Below are 16,021 nucleotides of genomic sequence, written 5' to 3'. Positions count from 1 at the left end.
ATCAAGTTTGTTATTTCGCTTGCCATTCTAAGCTTTTTTAAAATAATTTTTTCATGATTTTCATCAGTTTAATGCAAAGTTGTTATTCAAACAATATATTGATCACTTAGACTTTTTAATTTTTGATTTCATATTTGATTTGCTTCAGCACACTAGCTTTTCCTAGATCAATAATATCAGATCATCACAAAGGTACCTATCATGCATTCACAGAATGGCATTTGTTTAACAAATGACATTAATAGTCTTGACATGTACTAGAAGATACTATCTGATAGCTATATTTAAATGTTTGATAACATGGAGACAGAATAACATATATCAAACAGAGCAGAACATGATATCGTATCATTTATATCATTATATGTCAGTCTCCTTTTCAATTTGAGAAATCGTTACTTAGTGAAAAAACTATAGAATATAAAAGAGACAGATTAGCAATCCATTTGACCAATCATACCTTAGTCTGATTTGGTCTTCAAATCCATGTATGAGGCGTTTTTGAAGGAATTATGCAATTTTTGTTCATTTGAGTATTTCTGAAGAGTATCTACATATATTCAAGACCCAAATCAACCCCCCAAAAATGGCCTGTCCCTAAAAATAGCAGTTTTGGAGGAAGAGTATCAAAGGGATTTAGTCACCAAACTGATATATATCAATTTGTGAAGAACAGTTTCCATACAATTTAACAAGAGATTTCAAGATGTTCTTAATGTTCTCATTTAGATATTGTCTAAGACAGGGCTTGTATTGTCTTTTAATTTTGTTATTGTAATTTAAAAGAATATTTCAAACAACAGATGTTATAGGTTTCCTGAAAATGTTTACACCATTGCAAGTAGTTAAATGGAAATATTTAAAATAGAAGACAAACCTTTTAACCAGTTAACTCTGTTTGTAAAGGCTCGTTCTTTGGAATTACCTCCTACAGAATCCAAGTATCCTGCCATTATATTAAAAACACTAATCCTAATTTACTAATATTTACACACATGCAGGGGAATATTTCACCATTTCACATTTTTATCATTCCTTATTGCCTAGATCCATTACAAACCAACCAACTTTCTCCATGGAATGCCTCTGACATAACTCAATATTCCAAACTGTCAAAAACTACTTAATTATATTGATTTTCTTTTGATTATCACATTTTCTTATAGATTACCACAGATACATTACTCTCTCCACCTTCAAAACTTATTATAAATATTTATACCAAGTTGATATCTAAACAGCATTCTGACTCTAACTTTCACAGACACCTAGTAACAACTGTTCAACCATGCATGATAGATTTTTTATTCAGAAGTCAATAAGAGAGGGGATCAATAACATAGTAGGAGGCAGAGTCAAGTGAGCAGACGGACACAATTGATTGGATAATTCAGTTAACTTCTCACATCCCTATCGTTTGATTGGTGGACAATTTTTAATTACCTGTCAACCTGATGTTTACATGACCTCCAAATTTTTACGATTTTGCTACTAACTTACTACAGGACCATGAGTGTTAATAGGCCACTTGAACACGTTTAAAAGGTGGTTTTTGTCAACGAACAATGTGTGAGAGATTTGTTTTTCTTTTGTAGTATTACCTATTTCACTTATTAACATTTCTAATGCTATACAAGGACAAAATAGTGGAGTAATGCTCAGTTTTCTTTTCTTTAGACACTTTGTTAGATCATGACTAGGTACTTACGATAATATTTTATATAACTTATAGTAAATTCTTCATTCCACGATACTATTCATATATTAAAAGCTGAATGAAATTTGTTTGTGTACCCCTACAAAGATTTCTGAATTGAAATATTATCAATGATTATGAAAAATACTATGCAAATATTTTCTTGAGTGTAAATTTTGCAGTGTTTTAATACTTTTTTTGAAGATGAAGCGTGTTGCAAAGTGCCTGGCAGATATCCATTTTAGGATATTAAAGTAAATTTCACATTCTGCATACCTGCTGGATTTCTGCTTCCAAAAGTGATAACAACCAATTGATTTGAATTTCTGCATCTTTGTAAGAGATGACATTGTTCTGTTGAAAATTATATGTTATGTATATTACTTAGTTTAGGTCTGAAGACATCACAACAATATCTTTCGAAACTTTCCAAGATGGCCCAAAAATATTGGCCCAGAAAGCTCCACGGAAGGTCACTTGTCGTTTAAGTACAGAACCAGGTATTTGGGACACAAAGGAGTATATTTGAATTAAATTAATGAACATCTTAAAAACAATAAAAATGTTTCCAAAGACCTTTAAAACTTCAAAAGGTATATCGTAGGTTGACAATATGACCCCACAATCAAACAATGAAATATTTGAATATTCATTTACCACAAGGAAATGAACTTTTTTCGCTGATGAAGTTGACCCTCCAGAAACCACTAATTAAATAATGACAGTAGCGTCCCAGGGGATAGCAGCTGGACAAAGAAACATTAAAATTAGATTTCTATAAGCCCATGTATAATATCATTTTAAGTTTATTAACATGATCAAATACAATCAATTTAATTAATAAAGATTTTGACAGTTCTTGATAAGCTGACTGTAAATGGTTTAAACTTTTATAAGGGTTTGCTTGATTGGTGAGTTCATGTGAGAACATGTGAGATTCATGGAATCAACTGGCTGTTCAACAAAATAAGTTTGAACAACCCTAAGAATATAAAAAATAGTAGGTACAGACAGAATTAAAATTGCGGAGAAGTGAATAGAAGGGAAATTTTTTAAAGCGACATAATTTGGTTCCGTCTGTTCGAATGAGGCCAGAACATACAGTACCTGTTCAGAACTCACCAATCGAGCGCTACCATAGATGACATTTTATCAAAACGATTTAAAATTTCGCGACAATGGATGTTCAGACTGTAGATTTTAGATTTTAGAAACTATGAATTTACAAAATCAAATTATTTGCCATGTGAACTAATCAAAAGGATGCTAGATAGACAAAGCCAATTGCAAAGTGGCATCAGGATGAAACTAAATTTTCAGCAATACTTGAAAGCAGCTTATTTGGCTGAAGAATCACTAATAACCAAAAATATATATCTTGTTTTATAATGTGGATTCCTATACAAAGTTTTTTGTCACACCTTTTGTTATTTTCAAGGAAAAATCACATTTTCAAAAAGACTCAAGTTATATGGTAACTAAACAAAAGTTTTCCTAGTAATATTGTTGATCATAAATTGTACCTATTTGAGTACCCATAAACATATCATAATTCTGGGTCATAAAAAAGTCAAGGTTCTGAAGAATTTTACAAGCAAAAGTTATATCTATAGTGAAGGCCACTTCTCACAATCTGACCAGTGTAAAGTATGTAATTTACCACAGTTTATTGAACAACTATTTTAATCTCTACTAACATTAACAATTACAATGTACTGTTTACTTTTTAAGTCGACTGGTTTTTCCTAGGTAACCACACCCTGAATAGTACATAAACCTTCTGTTTAAAGTGAGAAAATGACCATTACTATAGTATCAGGTTCAACTGTGATTGGTTTACAATTTCTTGACTTAGTTTATCTAGGCACCAGTATTAATCTAATCCTTAACCCAGAAAGATCATAGTTCTAATGATGGAAATTATCACCATTTTATATTGGCAAGTTACACAGTACTTAGTTCTATTATATTCAATTGATCATTTGCTATTGAAGGGACACTTTTGATGTTCTGTAGAGGGATATTGTTTTTGATAAGTTGCCTTGATAGTAATACGAAAGACAAATTTCATTCTGAATCATCTTATATAACATGGACATTTTTTATTGTAACATTGAGCTGAGAAACATGCATCTTCACATTGTCAAGCTATTATGAGCAAGTCTAATACTTTGATGTTAATACACTTTGTGCTTTAATTGGATTGTATGCTTGCAAATAAAGCCAAGCAGAGCCCTTGTTTACAGTCTTTATGTTGAAGTCTCTGATTGGCTTTATTTGATAGGATACAAACCAATCAAATCACTGCATTTACAAACTTCTGTGATACAAGAAAATTGCCTAATTATGTCAAGGTATTAGACAAAGTACCTACTGATACATGTACTGCAGAAGGCTGTATCACAATGTATTGATGCATATATATAGAAGAGATCTTTATCACTATGTACTGATATACATATTGCATTTGTATTTCAATGTATTGATACATAGTTTGCAGAAAGCTGCAAATGTATGATACATGCATTTATTCTGTCATGGATAACTCACCTTCATAGTTAGATATATCTTCCAGTCTGTTGAAATATCGACCATATTTACAAACAATATCCATTGAATTCCTAACTCCATAGAAATTGATTATCATAAAGACATTGGAATTAAGGCTATTAGACAATTTCACGTACAGTTAATAAAGAAAAAATTCTTTTCTTGAACCTATCTTTGTAGGCTACAATTGCATTAATGTTACGTTAGAAATATACACTGCTTTGCACTAATCCAAAAGAACCTTCAACCATAACGCCATTGAATCCAATATCATTACTTGTAAAAATAGTCCAGTCAACTACATATAGTATTGAAGTTTCCAATATTTGAAAATCATTAAAAGTCTCCTATAGAATCCATTCAATAGTAAATTAATAATAACAAACTAGTCTTTATTCGTAAACCTGTTTTTGAAATACAAATTCAAACAGTTCAGTTATTGTTCTTGATGGAGACTTCAATTATTGACCACGTTTCTAAGGGAAAGTTAAAAGCACTTCAGAAATTCTAATAGGTTGTAAGGAAGATTAGTATAGTGAAACTGTTCAGTACGGTACAGCAAATAACTGGTTGTTAAGCAGCAATCTGGTATCCAGGAGAACACAATAAATGAACAAAACTAAAGAGGTTTTTATCCACCCACATTATTTTCATTAAAAAAAACTTAGATGATGAAAGAAGTCAATTTGTTCTGCCATTTTAATACAAATCCTTTCATGAAATGTTTAGTGGAATAGAAAATCACTTTTTCTTTGAGTCTTCCCAAACGAGTTGCAGAACAGATTCCTGTACAGACATGGGAATGGTAGTTTTCGATCTCTATCAAAATGTGTTTACAAATATCCAACGCTTGAAGATTACTATCCACATTTGATCAAATGTATAAGATAACACATCTGACCATTTGAAACTGGTTGATTACAAAACAAGTGGAACTGAAGTTTTCAATTAAGAAGACAATTAAAGTGTAGTTCATTCAAACAAGTCTGAATTAAACACTTGTAGAAGATATTCTTCCAATTTATTACAACATCTGAATCCAACTACCTCACAAATATCCTTTTTCCGTGAAATAATTATCAAACAAGTTCAACACTCATAATATTTGCTAATTACCTCTCCATTTTGGAGGACACTATAATTTTAATCTACTCTGTCATATGCCTGCCATTTTATGACTGTTTATGTCAAAATCAACTGGTCAATTTAATTTGACATCAAACAAATCAAAATGTCATATAAACATGATCAATTATTTCCTTCAAACACCTCTGTGCATTTATTTCAACAAATGAGACTACTTAAAAAGGCATCAAGCTATGAAGTAAAGGTTAAGACCTCAGACAGCCACACACCAAACTTCAAAACAATTGGCCAACAGCAGTGTAGATGGACACAAAACAGCAATATCTGATTAGGCTCAAATTTCCCAAAATATGAAACTCATAACCTGTCCGCCTGTATTGAATTAAAAATAAGACACCAAAAACATTTCTGAAAGTCAACAATAATCCATGTTAATACATTAAAAGATTTCCTGGGATATTTTGACTATATCTGTGATCCATGTGTGAAAAACATGAAATGAGGGGTGTCTGAAAAGTTTTAGAATTCAGTTAGACAAATTTCATGCCCTTCTCAATCTTAGATAGTGAAGAAAATAGAAAACAGAGGTAAATAAAGTTGATAAACTCTGGCACTGGATCATGCTTTCCAAAATAAATATGTTGTAGTATTGGTCTACTTGATTAAGTTAGCTTGTAGACCTTGGATAGACCAGGTACATGTCAGACTTCTGTTTGTGATTGAAAAATAACAGCTGTAAACCTGTTGTTTTCAGATGTTAGGAACATGTGTGGGGGATATGAATATTGTTAAACTTCCAACAAAATCATCTGTTCATTGTAGATACTGTATATGAATCTTTTTAGTCAACCCTCATATGTGTTGCATGAAGGCTTATTCATGAAAAAATTAATATTAATATACATGCTAATTAAGATATGCAAAGTCAAAATGATCTTGGGCCTTATTACTATAAAGAATTTCCTAATTTCTTGGGAAAATATTTACTTTACATGATTAAAATTAATTTTTCTAAGGGTTAAGGAAGATATCATGACCCAGCATAAAATAACCAAAATGAGTTTTATGTCAACACTGTATATATTGACATTAGTCATGTGATCTGACAGCAATTAACACCATTTATATTTTACAATAGTTTACAAGGGACTTAAATAGTTTGGAAAGAATAATGCTGATCAGCAATGAAAGTTCAGTTTTCTACCCAATTTTACTTATGAAGGCAAATAATTCAAAACAAAAAGTTTGGTGTCTAGAAATATTGTCACAGTGAAAAGAAAAATCATCATGATTATATGATTATGGACCATCTTATCTAAAAAACAAAAGACACAGAAGTCAGATCATGAGCTACGTGATGCAATGTGCAATGTTGCAAATATTTCTCAATTTAATTCTTTGTTTAAGTTGCTAATGGTTCAAAATCATTCAAGCTCAGATCATGGTGATGACCAAGCCCTATCCAATGATTCTCAGATCTGCATGACTTAAGAGAGAACTAGACACACCATTCTCGAACAAATGTCAAAGTGGCACTTACAGAATTATATGAAGGAAGAGAAATCTAATAATGATGACAAAGAAATGAAAAAAATTGGAATTCATTTCTTTCAATCAAAAAACCATTTCCATGGTTTATAATTGTATGAATTTTTGATCAAACAGAAACATTCTTAGAAAACTTATACAGAATTCAATCATTTGGTTTATTATAAAATTTATCTATATTTATATATTAATCATATTGTTAAGTTAAATAGAAAAATCATAGCTTATAGTCAATAACAAGATATCTGATTGAATTTCCCTCCAAACAATAATCAGGTTTAGACAGGATTGGGATATGGAGGCCTACTGTATAATAGTATATAGAGTAAGTATGGTTGATAAGAAAGATTAGTGTCATAACAGTATCTATATGAATCTATTAAGCTCACATACATAGAAGCCTACATATTATCAACCAATGCAATTTTTTTTTAGTAAAATGGAGAAATAAAATGAAAACAAATTGTTCAGCATTCAAAATGTTTTAAGAAAGAATAACTCAAATCTTGAAATTAGAAATCTAATGCAACCATGTTTTCGAACAGGTATTCTATGAAAAACTTCCCAGAAGAGGGTGTTGAGCGCTTCTTCAGGAATATCATTTTACTCAGGCAACAGTAAGTCAAGTTGCCGTCTGCTACACAATTAGATAATGTGTGTGCTGAATATTCTGAAAAGAAGACTGCTCTCCCAACCACTGCCTCTAGTCCAATATTCAATCAATGTTAGTCTGTCTATTAAAATCATTATTGAGTGTAATGTAATATAAATTCCAACAGTATCAAGTATATGGATCCCGGTATGTTCTGCTACCATAAACAAAATGGCTGTCAATTTGTTTGTGGTCATTTGTGTGAGTCAGTAATGAATAGCCTCCCATTATCTTAGCCATCAGAAAATAATATTCAGGTTCTTTTAATTTAATCAAAATTCATTACATGGAAGCACATAACTCATTGAATTCAAATCCTATAAATAAATAAGGTTACCCCTGCTTTACTCCCCCCACCCTCACAAAAGTATGTAAATAGTTAAAATTGTAGAAGAAATTTTTTGTAAGGGTATTATTTCAATGGTCTACCGTGCGTTGCATTCTTTTTTTTATTATTTCTTTAAACCAATGATGAATTTATTAATTTGCAATCTTATGTAACTGTGATACAATTATATCACATGACAAAAGGAATTTGCATTTTTTCTAAGTTGTAATGACCCTCCAAATGAAATATGAAGTTGACACATAAACAAAGTGAGTATATCATGAATGGAAAAACAGGTTCACAATAGACTGTGAATTTAATATGCGTGAAGAAATGCAGTCTTATGATTTAGAAATTGTACCAAGGTTGCATTTAAGTTTTTATTTCCTTGCAATACAACATTAAAATAAATAGACGAAATCTTGGTACAGAAAATGGGGCCTACATGAAACACATAAATTGAAATCCATTCAGAATCTGCACCAGTACTGCATTTCCATACGCTCTTAAAATTCAACAAATAATGCCTCAAATCAGATATAAAATTACCTGTTTGCAAACTTTTGAACATATGGTGTTGACAACCGTTTCAAAGAATGTTCAAAAAAAATCTGAAGTTGGGTACTTACGTTGTAGATTCTGTATTGTAACTTGTATTCCTTTCCCATTTCTATTCTCACTACTACTATTGCTCATTCGTGATAGTGCAGGACTACCTCTCGGTGACATAGGACTGTCACTTCTGTTGGACCCTGGTAGTGATGTAAAGGATGAGGCAGGGCTCATGCCCCTACCCCAATCTCGTTCAGCCATTTTAAAGCTGTGTATACACTGTGTTTATTTTAATCCCATACTAAACTCTATTTACAATTATAATGTTTGTATCAATTTTCTTGTTCTGTTCACTACATTCTTGTCTTCACTTCTGTATTCTGAAAATATTAATGAAGGATATTAAGTAAGAATTTATGCAAAGAATTCACTCCCTTGTGTGGATGTACCAGCACTTTGCCACACTGAACCAGACTGCCATCTTGTGATAATATTGATAATCAAAGCAATTCACAAATCGGATTAGTTCTCAGATTTGTCTGGCAAGTTCTCCTTTCTGCCCATCCATGAGCAATTTCTAATGTCCAATGTCCACACCTGCAATTTTTTCATGTCAAAGATAGCATGCAAGACTCTCAATTTTGTACAGTGACCTTTTTGTACGATGACACACACAAATCCTTTGAGATTCAGTACAATGTAATGATTTATAATGGATTTTTAAAATTGGAAATTTAAAAAGAATTTCTTGGTTCTGACCAAAAATTTGGTTTTTGATTATCATGCAGCATTAAGAACCTACAGATGTATGTGAAACTCAACCTCTTATTTACATATCGAAACCGATATATTCTATAATGCATTTAAATGATTTTGATACACAAAACCTATAATCAATAGAATTAAAATATAGGCTATATACTTATAACAGATATAGGTAGATATAGGTATAAAAGATTAGCTTTATCATATTACAGTTGGGCTCAAACAATTAAAATACGTAGATATTCATAAATACCTAGAAACCTAAATATTTCCTTAATCCAAATTAAAGTTGGCTGCCTAGCCAAAATAAACTAACACAATGATATTGAGCTTTCCATTTCACTTTTGAGTCCCTGACAAAAGTAATGAAGATTAACAATACCATTCATTATCAAGCTTCACAATACCATGAAGAATTAAGGGCCAACTTTCCAAAAATTGATCTTCTAGCATTTAGTTAGCTTCATACACTTTGTATAATTTATACCATGTAATGTGGGTGTCATACATATCTATTACAACTTCTCTTTAATATAAAGGATTATGTGATTTACGTGTGTTTTAGTATTTCTTAAGACTATTAAAGCACAATAAAGAGCCAAATAAATTCCCGAAAATGCTGACTGTTCCCCTTTAAGTAAACAGCCATGATGGGTGGTCATTATACTTTATTCATAGAAACCAAATATGGTGATTCATGCATATAGGTCTTTTAAAGGACCCGGTACATAATCAAATAAATAGCTTGATGTTTTATAAGTGGTAATTATATATGCCTATTAATAAATAGGAAACCACTTGATGACCTAGTATTTAGTCTTTTATATATCTACCAATAACTTTATAAATCAATACTCTCTCTTCTTACATTAAAATCAAAGGGCTACACAGTTTAAGAGTGAAACAAGCTAAAGCTAATATTTCAAGTATTCATTTTGGTTTTTTTGCAAACCAAACCTCAGATTCAAGGATGGATTTTTGAAATAATATATGGAATCAATTGAACAGGAAATTAGATTGGCAAACAGTAGCTTTAAGTGATCTCATACACATTCCGAACTTGTTTCAATAAAATTTCCTCGTTATAAACAAAGGTCTAATATACACCATAAAAAATGACGTGCCTAGCATTAATTTGAAATCAAAGATACCTACTTGCTTAGAAATCTTCTTGATGAAGCATTCAACAGAAATGATCAAAAAGGTAGCCACAAAAGCTACATTTTTTTAGAATTACCTTGAACTAAAATTATCTCAATGGAAATCCCTTCTTTCAATTCTCTGTAAATACATGTAACCTAGGCCAGGTGGCTGATCTGTTTTGCCCAATTGGCAATAAGTTTCTGCAAAGCAATGGTGTTTGTTTTTAGCATTAAAGCTAAACAGTTCCATTTTGTTTAAAATTTTCTATTATGAGATAATTCCTAACAAAAGGACATAATACAATTTTCACTTAAATATAGTCATGGATGTATTTCATATCCTCTGATATAGTTTACAGTGAAGTCAGTAAGGCAAATTGAACATGCCTGCATATCAAAGATGAACATTTGATGATTCTTATTCTATGCATTGAAGTAAAAGAGGTTAAATCAAACCTTTAATTCACAACCTTCCATAATAAAGCAGGGGACACACAAAGTTTCACTGAGGGCTGAGGGCACAAGAGGAAACAGAAAATCTCCAGTCAGTTGTTTTGCTTAAGACAAAAACAGTTTGTTTGTTGTGAGATTTAATTACTTATATAATTAAACTAGTCTGGAAGGCAACATGAAACTTTAAACCTATATGCTTCCATATTAATTTCCATATCAAAATAACAAGAGCCCATTTTATGCTGCCAACACAATATGTTTCTGATACACAATCCTAATCAGGACAGCAAGTTTTGGAAATAAGGGCTAACTTTCCAAAAATTGAAATTTTAGCATAGCTAGTGCAGTTAGTTAGCTTCATACACTTATGAATAATTTATACCATGTAATGTGGGTGTCATACATAATCTATAACAACTTCTCTTTAATATAAAGATTTTATTGTTAACTCGACCTTGAAGTGTAAAATGACATTTGTTGTTACATGCATGTCAAATATAGATTTATGTTTTCATTTTCAGCAGATTACAGAGAATCTCAAGATAAAGATCAAGATATTGCAATGTCCAACTAGAAGCAGCAGGCTATTTTTCTTTAAAAAGTTTCAGGGTAAAATTTATCACTTTCTTGACAGTGGATGTATGTGCCGATTTTACTTAGAATATCTTGACAAATATTGAAATATCTGTATTATTCTTAAATAAAAATTAATAAAGTTCAACAAAAGCTTGTCCAAAGTATGGCAAAGTCATGGCAAAGTCAGAGCAAAGGTAGTATATTAGTAGACTCCTCCAAATAGAAGTAACATCAGGTGTTTTGAAATGAGTAAGCATGGTCTGCTTTGTGCGACACCTGTCTCTACTATATAAGTCAACATCATCAGATCAATTTATGTCTACGCACTCAAATGATGTTCATAAAGTAAAGATTACTTTTTAACAATTCTGGTTTTTTTGAAGCTGGTGCATAATACATAATCCTTCTTTTCTACATTTTGTAGAACTGGGCCTCTGATATACTTCTTTCTTTAAATCCATGGAATTCAAATATGTTTTCTTATCAATACAATGACAATTTTTGTTACTGATTTGTTGTTATTCAATTACAAGTTATTATGACCCATATGACTTAAATGAATCATTAAACTTATAAAAAAAACTTCTTCAGGAAATATGAAACATTATACAATAGCACTTTATATTCAGGAAGTTCAATATTCTTTTAAGATCAAATTTAATAATTAAAAAGCAAGTTTTAGTACAATCAATTATTTCACTTTTTAAGGCCACAGCCACATAGTTTAGTAATTTGTGAACTCCCTAGAGTAGCTACAGAACAAATTTTGCTACAAATACAATCTTAGTTTCAAATTATAAAAGATAAATTGGTGTGAAACATTTAATAATTAGGTTCTTGTTATTCAGGAAGGTATCAATTTGTTTAGTGACAATCTAATTTAATCTAAATGTGAAGAACTGGACTTATCCTGTATAATACTTTATCTTTTATAAACTCTTTGTATTCTATACATTAAACTTGAGTCTAGTTGAAAAATGAAATGTTCAATTAATACATGTTGGCATCAGCCCTGTCTCCAGGAATGAATTGGTGCTGGGGCTCAGATTTTGTACTCAGAAAATTTGAAGATTTTAAGGCCCAGAGAACTCATTTCAGACAATTTTGAGGCGCCAAAATCTATATCTTTTTGATTTTGTACAAAGACACACTAAATGAATCAATCTCTGCTGAACTGAAGAAGGTTATCCTGAGGCTTAATTCTCACTTGCTGGGGCCCAGCCCCACTGACCCCACCCAAACGACGGGGCTGGTTGGCATACAGTTAAAAGTTTATGACACTCCAAGCCTCAATAGAATATGAAAAAAAAACAGACTGTCCCTTTAAATACTTCATGAAGTACACACTAATGAACATGTTGGATATATTGGACTTCCAGTATAGTGGATGCAAATTAACCAATATTAGTATATCTTTCTTTAAAGAAATTGATCAAAGAGCCTGCTTAATACATAGCTTGAATATTAAAATAGAACTGGAACTAATGAAATAACCACACCCACTACTGACTGGATCATTCTGACTAATATATATAGAACACCATCAGTCTGATAAATCATATAGTTCACTTGAATTACATTTTAATGTAAATACCATATTCTGAGGGAGTATGCTGACCTATGGGCAATTTGACCTTCTGGGCCATTCAGGGCTCTACTACTATTTGACTCTGGTCTATCATAATATGAGAAATTTTCACAAGTCGCTGATGTTAAGGTTATTTAATGAAGATCTATATTTTTGGATTTTAGAAAATGTTAGCTTATAAAATCATTGGGAAATTAAACACTTCATCCGTTCACTAATGTTACAATTTTTATATTTGGCTAAGACTTTAGGATGTTTATTCCATTCAACCATGCATGACTAAACACAAAATTTCTCTTTTTTATAATGATTTAAAGATAGAAATATCATGTTCATGAAGCATCTGTCACAATATTTCCCTATATTTGTGTATTTCATGGGTTATGAGATTATGGAGTGCGCACCTCTTTAAATCCATGCATATTTGTGGCCACACATAATGAACTTGTCAACAGTAGGCATTGATACACGTAACTGATCAATGCAAATCAGTAGGGTATCGTATAAAAAAAATCCAACCCAGCTTTTTCATTGATTAATTCTCTAAATGCCTGGACTTGTTTTTGTAGTGAACTTTCATGACAATGTCAATTATTTTCAATTACAATTCTTGATTATTGAAGAGAATTTGTGTATTGGCCTGATTATTTGATTTTAAAAACAATTTTGTTTTCTTTACTTGAAAAATTACACTATTTTTTTTATAAATTTCCATAGTTCAAGTTTTGAAAATCAAAAATGATATCAATTATTTATAGAGATCTTTTTTATTGGCTTATATATACTAGATTATTTATAAGTCAACCAATGTCAACAACATGTAAAGCATGTAGGGGCTTGTTGAACTTTTTACAAACTTTTTTGTTTTTTAATCCAATGCCCTGATTTAAATTGCAAAACCAAATGTGGGATTTGATAATTATTGTGATATAACTATAGTACTTCATTCTGCCTCATTATTAAATATATGAAACTAATCACTAATTTACTACATTAATGTTCATTATCAGCTGTTTATCATTAATGGTATATCAAGCAGGGCAATATATCTAATAACGCACAGTTGTGATGTAGACTTCAATAAAGGAATATGAAAATATGCATTTTGTATAACAGTTTACTATATGATTACAAAATCACCTACATGGTTATAATACAGGTATTAGAAACTGTTGCATTGGATTGTAAAATATGACTTACAAGGTTTTGTGAATATAAAAATCAAGAATACGAACCTTGTTGTTTAGTATAGGCCTATTCACGTTGTATCGTTAACAACAGCTAAGAATATAAATAGAATATGCGCGGTCAACTCGGAAGTAAGAAACAGGAAATCATTCAATAGACGGCGCTTAAAACTTTCCCGCTTAAATTTGAATTCCAGGAATTATTTTGTCACAGATATCTACAAAAAAGACGATTCTTTGATATAGTTCTATGAGTGGGGGACAAGGCTCGCACCTTACTTGGTTATGGACCAACACACTTTAGAGTATAAATATAATTTCGACGTTAAACCGCCATTGACGACAACGAAGTAGGGAAACCATGAAATGTTGCAACTTCAAAAGTTAACTTTATTCAACACAGGTTAACTCGACTAAGTCCGAATTTCGACCCCTACTGCCAAGTACAAACTTAAACGGATGGAACCCCCATGGAGGATTCATTCAACATATATCCTGCTATATCTATTATATGTCCACTGCTGAGAAATTGTTTTGAATAATAATTATGATATTTCATCAGTATTATTGACAGTAATATCTAATTATGTTACTCTTTTCAAACTTAAAATTTCACGTTTGCTTTACAATTTACTACCGGTATATCCCTTAAAATCAAACCCCATCCCGCAAAAATGGCAAATGCCTTATTCCGTATAGCCTAATGATAAATGCATTAGATGGGAGATAACTCGAGATATATATCTCACTCAATCAGACCAGTTTTAGGTTATTGACACGTTAGTTGCCAACTTTCATTTGTACTTCATTGTATCATTTTGAATAAAATATTTTAGTTAAATGCTCTATATTTGATCTTTATCTCTTTGGGAAGAAGTTCCAGAGAACTCTCTCAAACGCCCCATGGGAGGCTTATGGCCTTTCACAGGTCTGTCTCATTTTGAAACTGAACCACGACAGTTTCAAAAACCCCCACCATATATATTATTTGGTGTGTGATAACCGATTGTGGAGAAGATTGTCTCAATATACATGTAATATTAAAACAATTGAGACTTAATTTCAACTGACAATAATTGTCGCAAATTAAGGAAATTGAAGGTCAATGAAATTGCCTAATTAAATGACTAGACCTATATTATATTCTGACGCACAAAAACAAAAACTTGCTATAGCTGTACATGTAGCTTTGTGGATTAATTTCAAGCACTCCATTTACAGCATTTTTTCCCGGATTTGTCCGTAAGTAAGAAGTAAGTAGTCAGTTTGATCAACATTAACTCTGTATGGAAGTTGTACCAATACTCAAATTTCGACGGTGAGTTGTGAGCTGTGAACACTTTAACTAATGGTATAAGCTTCAAAAAAATGCTCGTTTCTGAGACTAAAGTATGATTGGTCATTTTAAATTGTACCAGGCAATATTGTGAACCTTGAATTTCCTTGTCATGTCGAAGCATAGAGCCTCGTATGGAGATTTCTGGTACCCAAGGTTAACTTGCTTTGATTGTGTCTGTTGTAACAGTCGATTGCACCAGGCAATATTGTGAACCTTGAATTTCCTTGTCATGTCGAAGCATAGAGCCTCGTATGGAGATTTCTGGTACCCAAGGTTAACTTGCTTTGATTGTGTCTGTTGTAACAGTCGATTGCACCAGGCAATATTGTGAACCTTGAATTTCCTTGTCATGTCGAAGCATAGAGCCTCGTATGGAGATTTCTGGTACCCAAGGTTAACTTGCTTTGATTGTGTCTGTTGTAACAGTCGATTGCATGTTGTGGAACCCTTTTGACGGGAACAAACAAACAACAACGGTATAATGAAAAAATTGTTATGGATTACAATTACTATAACTTTATTTGAGCGACGTTTCGACCAGTGTTCTCTGGTCTTTATC

General features: G+C 31.6%; 3 protein-coding genes across 3 annotated transcripts in view; 1 reads left to right on the top strand and 2 right to left on the bottom strand.

Annotated features, from left to right (window-relative positions):
- The window catches only part of LOTGIDRAFT_167389 (hypothetical protein), a gene marked incomplete at both ends in the record, with an annotated part of 67,898 nt that extends 66,945 nt beyond the window's left edge, over window positions 1-953 (bottom strand). The window contains one exon of the mRNA XM_009064869.1: window positions 878-953. Coding sequence (XP_009063117.1) covers window positions 878-953 — 76 coding nt within the window. The remainder of the gene's footprint in view (window positions 1-877) is intronic.
- Window positions 954-7,392: 6,439 nt separating this feature from the next.
- LOTGIDRAFT_167388 (hypothetical protein) lies at window positions 7,393-8,673 on the bottom strand (the record flags this gene model as incomplete). Its single annotated transcript, XM_009064868.1, has 2 exons — window positions 7,393-7,583; window positions 8,490-8,673. The coding sequence occupies 2 exons, from the start codon at window positions 8,671-8,673 to the stop codon at window positions 7,393-7,395; spliced, it is 375 nt and encodes a 124-aa protein (XP_009063116.1).
- Window positions 8,674-15,026: 6,353 nt separating this feature from the next.
- LOTGIDRAFT_235529 (hypothetical protein) overlaps window positions 15,027-16,021 on the top strand; it is a gene marked incomplete at its 5' end in the record, with an annotated part of 8,188 nt that continues 7,193 nt past the window's right edge. The window contains one exon of the mRNA XM_009064867.1: window positions 15,027-15,114. Within this exon, the coding sequence (XP_009063115.1) occupies window positions 15,027-15,114 (88 nt within the window). The remainder of the gene's footprint in view (window positions 15,115-16,021) is intronic.

This window comes from Lottia gigantea, assembly GCF_000327385.1.
Source record: "Lottia gigantea unplaced genomic scaffold LOTGIsca_66, whole genome shotgun sequence".
NCBI classification, from domain to species: domain Eukaryota; kingdom Metazoa; phylum Mollusca; class Gastropoda; family Lottiidae; genus Lottia; species Lottia gigantea.
Note: the sequence above shows the minus strand (reverse complement) of the source record. Positions and strands in the feature narration are given on the sequence as shown.